Source organism: Microcebus murinus, chromosome 4 (assembly GCF_040939455.1).
Source record: "Microcebus murinus isolate Inina chromosome 4, M.murinus_Inina_mat1.0, whole genome shotgun sequence".
NCBI classification, from domain to species: Eukaryota; Metazoa; Chordata; class Mammalia; order Primates; family Cheirogaleidae; genus Microcebus; species Microcebus murinus.
The window spans coordinates 54,275,277-54,291,212 of NC_134107.1; the positions used below are offsets into that span (position 1 = coordinate 54,275,277).

Here is a 15,936-nt window from a genome sequence, read left to right on the forward strand (position 1 = left end):
TTTCCTTTTTGGCCAACCTACTTTGTTCTTCTTATCAATCATAAACAAATTATGGATGTCATCTCATTTAATCATCACTACAACTGAGATTATTATAATCTCAAAATTTATTAAAACAAAGGTAGCAATATTAAGCTTCTAGCTCCTAGCTCTTCATACTTTTTCCACTTCTGCCCACTCAAATACTTCAAGATTTAGATGACCTTTAGTAAGATATGACAGAATTGTGGAATGATATTTTCTAAATCTGATGTATGCCATGAATCATTTGCGAAGTGACTGATCTTTAGAAAAGTCATATTTAACTAGCTAAGCAAAATAAAAATTTAAAATTGCAAGTGTTGTCAGCAAACAGGCTCAAGCATGGAATACAGCCAATTAAGAGGCAGGGAAATGGAAAAGGTACAAAATAGAAGGGATAATGACAGCCTTCCTCTCATAGGTATGATATTTCTGGCCAAGTGTCTTCAAAGGTCCACTGAAGGCTGCACACTGCTCACTAATTGAACAAGGGTTATTTTCAAGCTGCAGTCACTTCACTGCCAGTCCAGCTATTTTTAGTGGCACAACTTTATCATGTTTCTCTCAATATTTTTGTCATTATTTGTGATGCTATAACAAAGTACTTGAGACAAGGTCACTTATGAACAACAGAAATTTATTTCTCACAGTTCTGGAGGCTGGAAAGTTTAAGATTGAGGTACTGGCAGGTTCAGTTTCTGGTGAGGGCTGCTCTACCTTTCCAACATGGTGCCTTATTGCTGCATTCTCTGGTGGGGAAGAATGCTGGGTCCTCCCATGGCAGAAGGCAAGAAAAAGGAGTAAGAAAGCCCAAGGCTTCATGAAGGCAAAGGACCTTGAAGTCATGTGGGACTAGATCCTTAAGATGTATGGAATTGATTGCTACAAACTCCATTCCCTTCTGTCATAATAAAATCCAGATCCTCTAGATTAGAATTTCTCTGTAAAGATAGAGCATACCTAATTTGAACATCCCAAACCTTAAATGCTCCAAAATCCAAAGCTTTGAGCATTGACATGATACCCCAAGTGGAAAATTCCACACCTGACTTCATGTGACAGATTGCAATCAAGACACAGGCAAACAACACACAGTTTGTTCAGAGTTCCCACACATTCTGCTGATGCTACTGTATTCCTTGTTTACCCTTAACCATTTTTCAGTGCATTAATGTATGTCCCATTTTTACTGTTAAGTATTTATGTGTGAATAAGTATAAGAAAATGACTGTTTATTAGTAGCATATAAATTCAGAGTCAGGAATGATGGCAATGCCAAACAACCACAGATTGTATACATGGGTGGCCGAGATAGTGACATATTTGCTCTAGGATGGTTCAATGTCCACAAACTTTGTTTTATGCACATTATTTAAAATATTGTATAAAATTCCCTTCAGGCTATGTCATAAGCTATATATAAAACATAAATGAATTTTGTGTTTAAAGTTGGATTCCATCCCCAAGTTATCTATTTCAGTATGTATATGAAAATATTCCAAAATACAAAAATACCCCAAATTCAAAACACTTCTGGTCCCAACCATTTTGAATAAGGGATACTCCACCTATATTTAGGAAAAGATAGAAAACATAACCTGACTTAAGCCAACAGTTTTCCTTAGACACTCATTCATTCATTCAGCAAATTTTTATTGAGGAGCTATTATAATATGTGGCAGATAGCGTACTAGGCATTGGAGATATACTAATAAACACAACCAAAAGAGGACAGCCTTATCACCCACAGAAGCATTTCCTATGCAAAGCTGTTATATTTCATTATTCAATATTTTGTGTTTTACACATCCTCAGAATATTATGTGATATACAGATTATGAGTTGCATGTGTAAGTCTGAAATTTGTAGGTAGTCAAGACATTAGTGAGGATGATTTGGTTTCATAGGTTATGTGTAATGAACATTTGTCAATTTTGAGCTTCTAATCATCTGAATACTGTTTCTGTGTGTATAGTTCCTATGTGAGTCTTGGAGGGAGTTAGAGACTGTCCCTTTCCATAGAGGCTGAAAACACCCCAAATTCACTTTTTCTGTCTCTGTTGTATCTATGGCACAGCATATAACTTGAACTCAGTCAGTTAGATAAACCCAGTCCAGACTTTGAATAACGAGCTAGTGACATGAAAAACAAGGATGCACTTTATTTAAAAAAAATAGATTTTATTTATTTATTTTTTTTGAGACAGAGTCTCGCTTTGTTGCCCAGGCTAGAGTGAGTGCCATGGCGTCAGCCTAGCTCACAGCAACCTCAATCTCCTGGGCTCAAGCGATCCTGCTGCCTCAGTCTCCCGAGTAGCTGGGACTACAGGCATGCACCACCATGCCCGGCTGATTTTTTTCTATATACATTAGTTGGCCAATTAATTTCTTTCTATTTATAGTAGAGACAGGGTCTTGCTCTTGCTCAGGCTGGTTTCGAACTCCTGAGCTCAAATGATCCACCCACCTCGGCCTCCTAGAGATAGAGTTTATTTTTTAATAGCTGTTTTAGATTTACAGAAAAATTTAAAAGATAGTCCAAAGTTCCCATATACCCTGCAACCAGTTTTCCCTTATATTGACATCTTCTGTTATTATGGTACATTTGTTATAATTAAGACAATAATGTTGATACCATATTATTAACTGAAGTCCATAACATTTTATTAACATTTCTTTGCTTCGTTATTTTATTTGTTTTGTTTTTACCTGTTGTCTTTTTCTGATCCAGGATCCCATCCAGCATACCACATTACATTTAGTGATGTCTCTTTAGGCTCCTCTTGGCTGTGACAGTTTCTCAGACTTTGAGTTTGATGACCTTGAAAGTTTAATGAGTACTGGTTAGGTATTTTGTAGGAGTTCTTTCTATTGGGATTTGTATGATGTTTTTGTCATGATTAGACTCGGGTTAGAGGTTTTGGAGATGAAGGTCACAGAGATAGAGTGGCATTTTCATTACATCATACCAAGGGGACATGCTATTGACATGACTTATCATTGTTGGCGTTAACCTTGATCACCTGGCTGAGGTTGTGGTTGTCAGCAGACAATTTCTTTTTTGTTTCTTTCTCACTGTGGCAGTGGACACAGCAATATCCAGTTTCTAGAATCAGCAGCTCCAGCAGCAGTGCCCTGTATTTCTGTGGTCCCCAACCATGGGCTGCAGGACTGGTACTGGTTGGTGGCCTGATAGGAACGGGTTGCACAGCAGGAGGGGAGTGGTAGGTGAGCAGGCAAAGCTTCATCTGTATTTACAGCTGCTCCCCATCACTCTCATCATCACATAAGCTCCACCCCTTTCAGACCAGCTGCAACATTAGATGCTTATAGGAGCAGGAACCCTACTGTAAACTGCACATGCGAGGGCTCTGGGTTGTGTCCTCCTCATGAGAATCTAATGCCTGGTGATCTGAGGTAGAGCTGAGGCAGTGATGGTAATGCTGGTGAGCTGCTGCAAATACAGATTATTATTAGCAGAGAGGTTTGACTGCACAATAAATGTAATACATTCGAATCATTGCGAAACCAGCACACACACCTCTACCACCCCCCCACCCCACTGTCTATGGAAAAAATTGTCTTCCATGAAACCGGTCCCTGGTGCCAAAAAGTCTGGACACCACTGCTGTTTTTGATGGTATTCCCAGGGTAAACTGTATCATCTAGTGCTTGCAGAATGGCAATCATATACATCAGACCAATTCTGTGATAATGATTTTGGCCTGTTATTCTGGCTGTAGGACTGGAATTACCATTAGTTCAGTAATTTTTTTTTTGAAACAGTCTCACTTAGTTGCCCAGGCTAGAGTGAGTATCCTGGTGTCAGCCTAGCTCATAGCAACCTCAGTCTCCTGGGCTTAAGCGATCCTACTGCCTCTGCCTCCAGAGTAGGTGGGACTACAGGCACGTGCCACCATGCCCGGCTAATTTATTTTGGATATATATATTTTAGTTGGTCAATTAATTTCTTTCTATTTTTAGTAGAGATGGGGTCTTGCTATGTCTCAGGCTGGTTTCGAACTCCTGACCTGGAGCGATCCGCCTGCCTTGGCCTCCCAGAGTACTAGTTTTATAGGCATGAGCCACAGTGCCCGGCCTATTTCAACATTTTTTATTTTTAGCTTAAATATGCAGAGTCAGTGTCTGTTACTTACAACTAAAACCTTGACTGATACGTCATCTTTATTATGGCTTTTGGGTATATGTATCAGAAGTTTCTGGGCCTTTCTTTCTGCTCTTCCTCCATAGCATGAGAGGTAGTGGTTTCAGACAGGCAGCTTTCCACTGGTCATGGGAAGAAGTCCCATTGGCACTGTTCTGGTGGAATGAGGGGGAGCATGATCCTCTCAGTGTTTCAGGAATCCACTGCTGCATAACAAACCATTTAAAAACTTAGTACCTTAAAACAGCAGCCATTTTATTTTGTTCAGGAGTCTGTGTGTTCGCGGTTTGGTCAGGGGCATGGCAGTTATCAGTAACAGCAACATTTAAGATATGGCCAAGGCAGTGAATAGCTGAGATCATTGGAGAAGTGAGGATCAGGGAATGTGAGTATGCAGAATATTCAAACATGTCATTCTATGTGAAAATTATAACAAAAGCAGTGGGTTGGAGGGAGCCACAGTGAGCCAGGGGCTAAAGTATTCAAGGAAAATGGGGGAGTGATCTAGGAATCTAAAATAAAATAAATTAAATCCCCTATAATCCTACTTTCCTGACCATACCTTATTTCTTCCTTGTCTTTCATGGTAATACTTCTCCAAATTCGTGTTCATATTTTCTGTTTCCATTTTCTTACTTTTCCTCTCTTCACTGAAATAGATCTCATATAGATTATAACCAGCAGCCAAAGTCACCAAATTCAATTAATAATTTTCTGTTCTCATCTATGTCTCTTCAACTAACACATATCATCTGAATGAGGGTTTTCACTGATCATCATGATTCATATTAAAGTTTGTCTATTGTGGTACAGTTCCAGTAATTTTAAAAAGACAGTAACAGATCCAAATAATGTATATTAAAACACATTATGCCTTGGTCATTTCTCTGGATGTATTCCATATACCCAGAGTTGGATAAGCTATAATAAAATGAAATAAGAGCTCAATAAATGGTTTAAAATGAATTCATGAATTAAACAAATAATTACAGCTACCAGATAGCTCTTTATTGTGGAGGACTTCTGCAGAGCCTATCTGACGTGTGAGGTTCTGAGCCCCCATGTTCATGATTGACTATAGACCGTGGAACCCTCTTTGAACATGTGATGATTAGAAGTTTAGGCAAGAGAAAGGAAAGTGACTTCCAGCCAGTTCATTTGGACCAAGAGTTTATGAGAACCAGAAGTGGACTCTGGAATTGACTGTTCTAGAGAAATTGAGCCACAATGAGGCATGGTATACAGGTATCTAAGCCTATGAGGGGGTCATCCTAGGATGGGTAAACTCCAATTTCTAAAATTCTAATTTCTCTTTTGATTTCTGAAGAAATATTCATTGGATAAATTGGACTTATTCAAAGGAGGATGACCAACATGAATACTGGGTATCAAAGCATTTTACATAAAAGAATTTTAAAGTGATTAGCAGTGATAATTGAATCTGGACAAATATAGAAACTGATTTCAGTAACTTGTGGAATGTAAGAATAATGAAAATTATTCTAGGAGTTAAACTAAGGAAACTGGATTGCACATATGGGAAAATTGATTTTGACTTACTGTGGGGAAAATCTAATAGCAAAAATTATCTATACATAAAAGAGATAAATCAACAAAGTAGGGAGCTCTGTCATTCCTGTTTAGGTAAATGCTGGACAATTATTCAATAGAGATATTATGGAATAATTTAAGCCTCACTTTTTACTCTGATAGTCTATGCTTATATGAAAGTTGGATGACTATATAAAACTGATTTTCTGAAGATTTCAGGAGAGACCCTAATGAACTATATAATATGACCTTTTCACAAGCTGAAATACTCTGAGCCTGAATGACCCCAGTATTAAAGACTCTTTCACATATTTTAATTGTTTTAATCAGAGTCTATTCCAAGATTCATATGACCAGGGCTTGCAAACTTGAAATGCCTTTGATGTTAGAATTATACATGCAATTTGTATTAGATATTATTTCAGGATAATCTGGTTTAAACCTCTTAGATTCAATTATGATTGTGTTTAAAACATGTCCATGGCAGCTGAATTAACTACAAACTTCTCAAAATATAACCTGGTACCTTCATAATCAGGAATAGCCTAACCTTTCATCTTTTTGTTTCTTTTTTATACCCAAATTATTGTGCATTATTTTAGGTTACAAAGATAAGGAGCACATAAAATGGAAAACTATTTGTCCCACTCATACTGAGGACTGATATTTGACTGCATAACAAGATTTAAATTGTAAAAGCACATGGAAAAAAATTACAATACAATGAAGTTATTTAATTTCTACTGGGTAGCCCTTTTGTTTCTTGCCTATGTTCTAGGTTTGAGTGGAGTATTCAGTTTTTAGAAAATGTCCTTCACTTTTATGGTTCCTTCTGAAATGACTAATTCATAACAACCTACTAAAACCCTGCTCCTCTTTTAAGGATGTTACCACAGTGCTAAAAGTCAGACGAGAGGTCACCTGCACTGACAGAGGAACTTTCTTCCAGCTAATTTCCTGACAGCCCCTTTAACATCCTTGTTCCTCAGGCTATAAATTATGGGGTTCAGCATTGGAGTTACCATGATATAGAAGACAGATATCATCTTATCCTGCACCTTTGTGGTCTTGGAGTTTGGCCGCATGTAGTTGAATATTGCTGACCCATAGAAGAGGACAACAACAACAAGATGGGAGCCACAGGTGGAAAAAGCCTTGAGCCTCCCTTCCCCAGACCGCATCTGGATAACAGTGGAGATGATATGCCAGTAAGAGGCAAGGATGAGGGAGACAGGAGCCAGGAGGATTACCACACCCATTGCAAAGATGGCCATCTCTGTGCTGTAAGTGTCTGCTGAAGCCAGCTTCAGAAGGGCAGGGAGTTCACAAAAGTAGTGATTGATTATGTTCTGTCCCCGATAGGGAAGATGGAAAGCAAAGGTGGTATCTACCAGAGACACTAGTGTCCCACTAGCCCAGGACCCTATGGCCAACTTGAGACACACCTGCTGGGTCATGATGGTGGAGTAGTGCAGGGGCTTGCAGACAGCCACATACCGGTCATAGGACATCACTGCCAGCAGAGCACACTCTGTACACCCAACCAGAAGGGAGACAATTACCTGTGTCATACATGCAAAAAAAGAAATATTTTTCCTCTTTACCAAAAAGTGAACCAACACTTGAGGAACAATGCTAGTAGAGAAACAGAGATCTGCAAAAGAGAGGTTTCTAAGAAAAAAGTACATGGGAGTGTGAAGTCTAGAATCCATGAAGATGAGAATGATGATGAGCAGATTTCCAAGCACAGTCAGCAGATAAATGAGGAGGAAAAGAATAAATAGCAGGATCTGGGTGTGCAGGTCTTGTGAAAGGCCCAGGAGGATAAACTCAGCCACAAAGGTTTGGTTTTCTTCTCCCATTCAGATTTATGCCTGTTGACCTGTTTGGCTCAAGCAAAAAGAACAAACTTTTATTGGGTTTATGACATTAAGTCCTGTAGAAGAGGCACATGTTAGAATTGCAACCAAATTGGATATTTCTAGCTCTTTGATATCCAACATGTTCTAATTGACAATGAATGGATATTTTTATTCTTGTCACTTAGTTGTAGTATAAATCAACTTTAATTTTTTTTCTAAAATAAAAACACAAAAGCCCCTCTCCCCAATACCACTTTGTTATAGATAGGGTATAATATTGTTAAAGTTTTTTCTGGCTAATTCTGATATAAGGATGTTAGAATTAATGTGAATTTTACTAACTGGCTATAAGCATATTGTTAGGAAATAAATGTGTATATAGTTATTACAACTCTCCCCATGTAGAAAACTGTACCATTAACTGTTCAAAATACTATATATTTAATTATAACATGTACTTCAGAAGCATGAAACTGTTTTTAGGCATCAAACTTAATTTGACCTCTTTTAAAAACTTTGCTGTACTTAAAAATAAGTCCTTCGAATATCGACATTAAAGACCATTTCACTTGGACTAATCAACCAAATATTAAAATTAAAAAACAAAGAAAGAAAAAATAAGTTAAAATTGTTGTGATATCTGGTCATATAAGACTAGACTTTAAAAGCACAAAAGCCTTCTAAGAAACTATGAAAGGAAATATGTGTAGAGTTTACAACATAAATTGAAAGACTTCCCTGTGAGACAATGTCATAAGCAATTTTAGAAGATAAATCAGAAACTGAGGAAAATATTTGAGGAGGATGCCAGAGAAAAGGTTAATAACTTTATTACCTAGAATTCATATAAAACACTATGAAACATATGCTAAGTGAAATAACACATGAAATAACACTATGAAAATTGTTAGGTCAATAAATAATAAGCCAAGAACATGAACAGACTACAAAGAAGAAATGGAAATAGTTACTGAATGTAAGAAAAACATTCATTATAATTCTAACTAAGTACAATTCCAAAACTGAGAAATAAATTTTCTCCTGGTCAATCTAAGATCTTAACAGCAAAAAACATAACAAAAACTACTGTTTGTTTTTTTTTTAGCATTTCACACATAAGAAGTATAACTATAAAAGTTTTAAATGATTATAACCTAAGTGGCTATCAACAGATGAATGGATAAAGAAAATTTTGTGTATATACACAATAGAATAATATTTGGCCTTAAAAAAGAATGAAATTCTGTCATGTGCAGCAACATGGATGGAACTGGAGGTCATTATGTTAAGTGAAATCAGCCAAGTAAAGAAATACAAATATTGCATATCCTCACTCATATGTGGGAGCTAAACAGCTTAATCTCATGGAGGTAGAGAGTAGAATGATCTACCAGAGACTGAGCAGGGTGTGTCTGTGTGTGGGGATGGTAATGAATAAAATTTGGTTAATGGGTACACACATACAGGTACATAGAAGGAACAAGTTCTAATGTTCAATAGCAGAGTAGGATGACTATAGTTAACAGCAACGTATTGTATATATTCGTATATACAATACAACGTATTCAAAATAGCTAGAAGGGAGGACTTGAAATATTCCCAACACAAAGAAATGATAAATACTTAAAGTGATGGATATCCTAAATACCCAAAAAGACTGTTGTGTAGGAGTGCGAATGGCAAAGTTGATCTCCCCCAACATCGTGCCCACCTCCAACCCCCTCCACCAGTATTGCAGAATGCTGCAGACTGAGGCTTATCAGCAGGTTCTCCTCTCTCACCTGAGGGTAGAGGCAAAGCAGGATCCCTCCAATGTGGGATCACTGGTCAAGGAGAGAGGGAGTGATTTCCGTAGTCTGCAGATCCACATCTGAAGGAAAGCACCCATCTGTAGCTTGCCTCCTGAGCATTTCCTCCCAAGGCTGCACCAGAGTCATCCTAGGAGTTTAACTTCATCTCAAGCCTTTCTGCTTTACTTGACTCAATATACAAACTCCAGTTCTCCTAGGTCCCCCTTCTGAACAGAGTATTTTCCTTTGAGACAAGATTTAAAGGTGAGGTCCTGAGAGTTATGCAAACGGGGCATTCCCGGGAGCTTTAAGAGCCCTCAACTTTATTACCTTTTCCATCCTCTGAGACACCCTGGGACAATTTGTGTTATATTTGAAATCACATACTGAAGTTTCTACATTATACTCACCCTTCTTTCGTATCTTACATCAATGTCATTCAAAATGACACCAACGGGTATAGTCTTAGAGGTTAGCAAGTTATCAACATTGTGTCTTTGTTTATATGGCAATTAAATAGGAATGAAAATGAGCAGATATCAGATCATCTAGATGCTGACTTTCTAATCAAGTAATGCATCTTGATTTTTTCCCCCAAATGCTCACTTACAACCATTTATGGGAAAATTTCACATCAATTTGAAATATGTTTTACATGAGATGCTAAACTCCTGCTGGATTCAGTCTATTTTTGTACTCTTTAGTCTGTTCCTTTTCTGACTTTATACTTCCAAACAAGTAGCATGCAATCTTAATTTCTCCTGTTTGTTGTTGTTTTATTATTTGTTTGATTTTCAGGTGCAAAAAGTAGAGTTAATCATATTCCTCAGTATATTACATATTACTATAAAGATTTCAAAGTCTCCTTGTTTATTTATTTATGTATTTATTATGTATTTTATTTATTGCCATAAACTTTTGACTATTTTCTAGAGTTCAGATAAAGTTTATTCTGATAGTATTTTTCTTTTTTTTTTATATTTCTTTTGAAGGATGACCCACTGGAGTCCCCTATTTCACCATTTTCAGTGTTAAAAATAAGTTTTGACAGAGTTTCGACTATTTTAGTAATCTTTGCAAAGAACCAGTTTTAGATTTTGATAACCTTATTTACATTTGTTGTCTATTTGCTTGATTTCTTCTTTTATCTTTATTATTTCCCTGTGTATGCCTTTGGATATGCTCTGCTATCCCTTCCCTCCTCAACTCCAGCCCCCAGCAATTTAAATTAAATGTTTAACTCCATTTTTTCTCTTCTACCTTCCTCCTCCTCCTCTCCTCCTGCTCCTCCTCCTCCTCCTTTTTCTCCTATTTATCGTCCTCCTTCTACTCTTTCTCCTTTTTAATGAAGTATTGCTTTCATACAGTAGGAATATGCACCAATCTTAAGTATAGCTCAATACATTTTTACACATGTATATACTTGTGTAAATGTTATATAGATTCGAATGTAGAACATTCACAGCACATCAAAAGGCTCCCAGAAAACTACAAGTCATCATTTCCTCAAAAGTAACCATTATTTGGAATTCTAAAAGCATAAATTAGTTTTACCTGTTCTTGAGCTTCAAATAAATGAAATCATACAGTATGCACTTTTTTGTGTGTCTGGCTTCTTTACTAAACATCATTTATTTTATAGCATTCCACTGCATGACTGTATCACAATTTATTCTTTCTATTGTCCATGGAAATTTATATTGTTTCCAATTTGGGCTATAATTAATAAAGCTGATATAAACATCCTATTATATGTCTTTCGTTGGATATAAACATTGGTCTCTATTGAGTATATACTGAGGAGTGGAAGTACTGGATCATAGGGAAGTGACATATGATTAGCTTAGTATGCAAAGATACATCCAAATGGACTTTTTGAATTGACTGATTTGTGCTATCATAAGCAATGCAAATTGCTCCACACTCTCAGTCATTTTATGCATTTTGATTAAGGTTAGTGGCATTTTGCTGTGGTTTTAATTTATATACCCTGGTGGCTAATTATCTTGTGTAACTTTGTAGTGCTTATTAGCTATTTGTGTTTCCTATATTGAAAGTGTTCAAGTATTCTGACGTTTTTAAAAACCAGAATTATTTTTACTTTTTCTGTTAATTTTAGGAAGTTCTTTATATTCTGGGCATCATGTCTATAGCTTAGTGTCTAATTATTAAAATAATATGTATATAAATAGAGACAAGTGATAGGGAAATTTGGTACATTGTTAATAATTAGAGAATCTTGGTAAGGGAGGTATGAGAGTTCTTTATACTATTCTTTCAATTATTTTAAACCCTAAAATTATTTCAAAATATGAAAATACAAAATAACAAAGTTTACTAAACATAAAATTTACATATATTTTGATGAATTTCTCTTAGTAAATTTTAAAACAAATTGACAGAAAAATCAATAAAGAAATGAAGATTGTTACCACACAATTAACTAACTTTACCAACTAGAATATTCTGCCCAGTTAGTTTTGTGATAGCTGGTTCCTGTTCAGTTGGCTCTCTCTCTTTGGGTAGTCATTCAGGAGCCACAACTGCCAGAAGCTTCTGCCAGAAGCTCTCTTGTTTTCAGACCCTAATCTTCACTCCCCACCCATGCACAACCCAGCTTGAAGTATTCTTAGTTGTGTGTGTGTGTGTGTGTGTGTGTGTGTGTGTGTGTGTGTGTGTGTGTGTCTTTGCAGTGGATTTGTGCTTGGTTCTTCAGCTTCTCATCTGGGTAGTTTAGGTTTCTGAAAATGTATAATAGATTTCCTAAGCAATATCGAACATATGACATCTGCCAAAACTCCGATACTTGTCCATAATCTTAATCCCCTGGTCTTGATCATGATAATTAGGGTAGTGTTTATTGAGCTCTTCTCATGTGAAGACATTATGTTAAAGACGTTCATCTAATTACTACTATCTGAGACACATTCACATTCTACAAATGATGAACATTCTCAAAATCATATAGAGAGTATGCGGTAGACTCAAGCTGCAACCTGGTATTTTTTCCTACAAAAAACAAATACCGAGTTTTCTCCACACATTCTTCCCCAGAGGGAAGACCTGAAAGTAGAGCTAGTGATGGGGCCAGTAAATGGAGATATGAGTGCTAACTACATGTTATTTTCTATCTTCCTTGTAACAGTTTGGGGCCTTCTGATGGGAAACGCAGCTCAGGATCCACCCTAATGGCTCAGAATTCTCCTGAGCACTTCAGCCTCTCCAGAGACTGCTCTTAGTATGCCCCGTTCATGCCATTTAAATGGAAGTACTGTTGCACAGTATACCCCTATGTCAATGGTAAGACCTTGGCAGGGCGTGGGAATGTGGTGATTCCCCTTCCTGCCGTGTCCTTAGGGTGGACTTGGGAGATTTTACTGAGCTGTTTGCCTTTAGGAAAAGGTGCCCACTGTCTCTGTGCTGCCCTGACTGCAGCCAACGCACCTGCTGCGCTTCCCCCTCAACAGGGGAGTGTCTGTCCTGGCGCTGACAGGCTAAGTTGATCTTTTTCTCCATCACATGAAACAATATTGGTAAGATTATTAGAGGGAGGAAAAGAGAAGGCTCAGGTTGAACAAAAAGGGGCTAACTGAGGATATATTAGTAGTGAATTGATTTCAAATTCTTCATAGATTGGATTGTTAAAATTCAACTGATTTTATCCAACTAATCTGATTCTTGGGGCTAAATCTTCTGCAATACATCTAGCCAAATTTTTTTCATAGTGAATCTACCTTACACAATTATAATGTGAAACTTCCTGTGAAGAATAATTCTGGTGCTCACCTTATGAAGACATAAATAGACCTTCCATTGAGTCAGTATTGGTCCTTTGGGTGAGGATTCTTGTGATTCTTATGCCTCGATTGAGGTGGGTTTGAAAGATAGTAAGTGGGTATGCAAGATAAGGAATAGGTGATTTTAAGCATGAATGAACTTGGAACCAGAAGAGAAACAGTATTTTTCTCTTCATTCCCTATGTGTTCACTCTTATTTCTCTTCCTAAAATTTATGTCAAATTAGACAATGCATGTTTTTGTGACCCTGTCATCCTGTTCCATATCTAATCACATATTTTATTTTTAGAGACGGGAACTCACAAGTGTATGTTAAATCTGGAGAAAAGGCAGAATAAAATAACAATAAACACGACTTTGTTTTTTGACCCGGGAGGCAGATTCACAATGACCTGGGGGAACATTTTTCCTCTCCTTGCATGGGAAAATAACATTTTAAAACCAAATCAGGAGAGGTTAGGGCTGCTACCTTCTAATGCTGTAATCCCAGGGTCAGGGAGAACTCCTACCACCTGACAAGTCACAACTCACACTGATCTCTGACTCATGTTCCCCCCTCTGCCGCCTGCTGTTTTGCCTCAGGTCAAATCAGTTCAAGAAACATATTTTGGATACTTAATTGTGTACCATGATTGATCTTACTTTTTGTGAATAAAGATGACTCAGATGTGGTCCCTGACCTTAAATCTCTTACAGTCACAAAGAAAGACAAATTATGTCAATACAATTTGTTAAGAGCTATGATGGAGGTAAGTACATGATGCTGTAGGTCCATTGTATATCTAAGACGGACTGGGTGTTTGCGAGTGTGTATTTGTGTGTGTCCATGTCTATGTGTGCTATGCCTGGGGATGGGGAATGGAAAACGTATAGAAGTGTTCCTAGAGAATATTTTTCCTAAACAGAATCTTAAAAATATGTGGTTATGAGCCTCACAAAGAAGGGATAGAAATCAATTCTCTTGGGTATATACCTACTGGTGGAATTGCTGCTTCGTATGGTAACCTGCTAGCCATCCTAGTATAAAGTGGTGTGCCATTGTGATTTTGGTTTGCATTCCCCTTATAGCCAATGACCTTGAGCATATTTTCGTGTGCTTTCTGGTTGTTTGCAATATCTGAAAATAATATATTTATTTAGATTCTTTTTTCATTTATTAGATTATTTGTCTTTTTATTATCAAGTTGTGTTTTTTATGTATTCTAGATCCTAGTCCCTTATCACATACATAATTTCCCAAAATTTTCTCCCAATCTGTGAATTATATTTTTATTTCCTTCATAGTGTCATTTGAAGCACAAGAGTATTCAATTTTGATAATGTCTAATTTATTATTTTTATGGAAAATGTATATTTGATGTATAATTCAAATGTAATTAAGCAAACAAAATTTAAAAATTAAATTACATATCTTCTTCAAAACGTGGACTATAGGCAACCGAAATTGAAATAAAGAATATTGAGAAGAAATATAGAGTCCCTTTGGGGATTAGGTAAGAGAATTTTATCCTTTCGAAGATTTAAAATTTGGTAGCAATGGTTTTTATTTTACTAAAATTGAGTCAACATCTCTTCCTCCATTTGCCTGTATATATATATATATATATATATATATATATATATATATATATGGGTAATATCATATCATGTAACCATTGTGTTTATATCATCTCACATAAGTGTTTTTGTTTGACAGATTTTCCTGGATTTGTAAAAGAGAGGAGATAAAAGGTGTATTTTGAATTTAAAAATAACCTTTAAAAATTAACTAATCTGTACATTGTTAAAGTGGAACACGAAGATGAAATTGTATTCAGGATTCCTTATTTGGTGGTAAACAGATGTAGAAGGGAAGAGACATTAGGTCAAATTTTTCCCATTCGAGGTGACATAGACTCAGGAAAACTGAATTCCTGTCTGGAGGTGAAATGTTGTGGGAGAAAACCCCGGAAGTGGGGAAAGCAGCAGGCAGTCCGTGGCTAAACAGCTATGGGTAAAGGTAGAAGAGTTACATATTGGATTGTGTCATATAGGTGATGCTTGGGTTGGACAAGGCTGTTTGCTTAAGACTTTCAGCCTACAAATACAATAAGTATGAATGCTAAAAAGCTAAAGCAACAAACAATTAAATAGCAGTGCAATAGGACCCTCCTACCAATGCCAAATTCCAGCTTTAGTCTTAAGACGAACTATGAATTGAAATCTTTCTTCACTTCAACTCACAGACCAGACCAATGCAGGACATTTTCATCACTCCAATACAAACTCATGCACTCCTTATTCATCCTCTTCCAGTCCTCCTACACTCTCTAGCACTATTTAGCATATAATGATGTCTTACTGGAAAGGGAGACAAACTATCAGACAGTCAAATCAGATACAGGTGACAGAATTCCTTCTTCTGGGACTCCTGAGGCTTCCTGGAGTTCAGCAGTTCTTGACTGGAATTCAGGGGGTTCTTCAGTTTGGAGTGAATCGCTACTTCTTTATTTTTACTTTCTCTAACTGACAGTTGACATTTACTTCCACTTTGAATGCATATAAGTAACTCACACAAATATTAGAAGTATCTATGACTTTGTCAACAAAGGAAATTAGAAGTATTAATATTTTTATAGCACATAGCAGGTGTTGAAGAGATCTCCAAATATTTTAGCTTATCATTATTTGAAATAAAGGTGACTATTAGACCCACCAATACATATCAAAAATTTAATGTATTAATAAGGAAGCACATGTATTGCTGTTTA

General features: G+C 36.7%; 1 protein-coding gene across 1 annotated transcript; it reads right to left on the reverse strand.

The window, feature by feature from the left end:
* Positions 1–6,654: 6,654 nt before the first annotated feature.
* LOC105859893 (olfactory receptor 2D3-like) lies at positions 6,655–7,599 on the reverse strand. The gene has a single exon (XM_076001389.1). It carries the CDS (start codon positions 7,597–7,599, stop codon positions 6,655–6,657), a length of 945 nt encoding a protein of 314 aa, XP_075857504.1.
* Between the last annotated feature and the right edge of the window lie 8,337 nt (positions 7,600–15,936).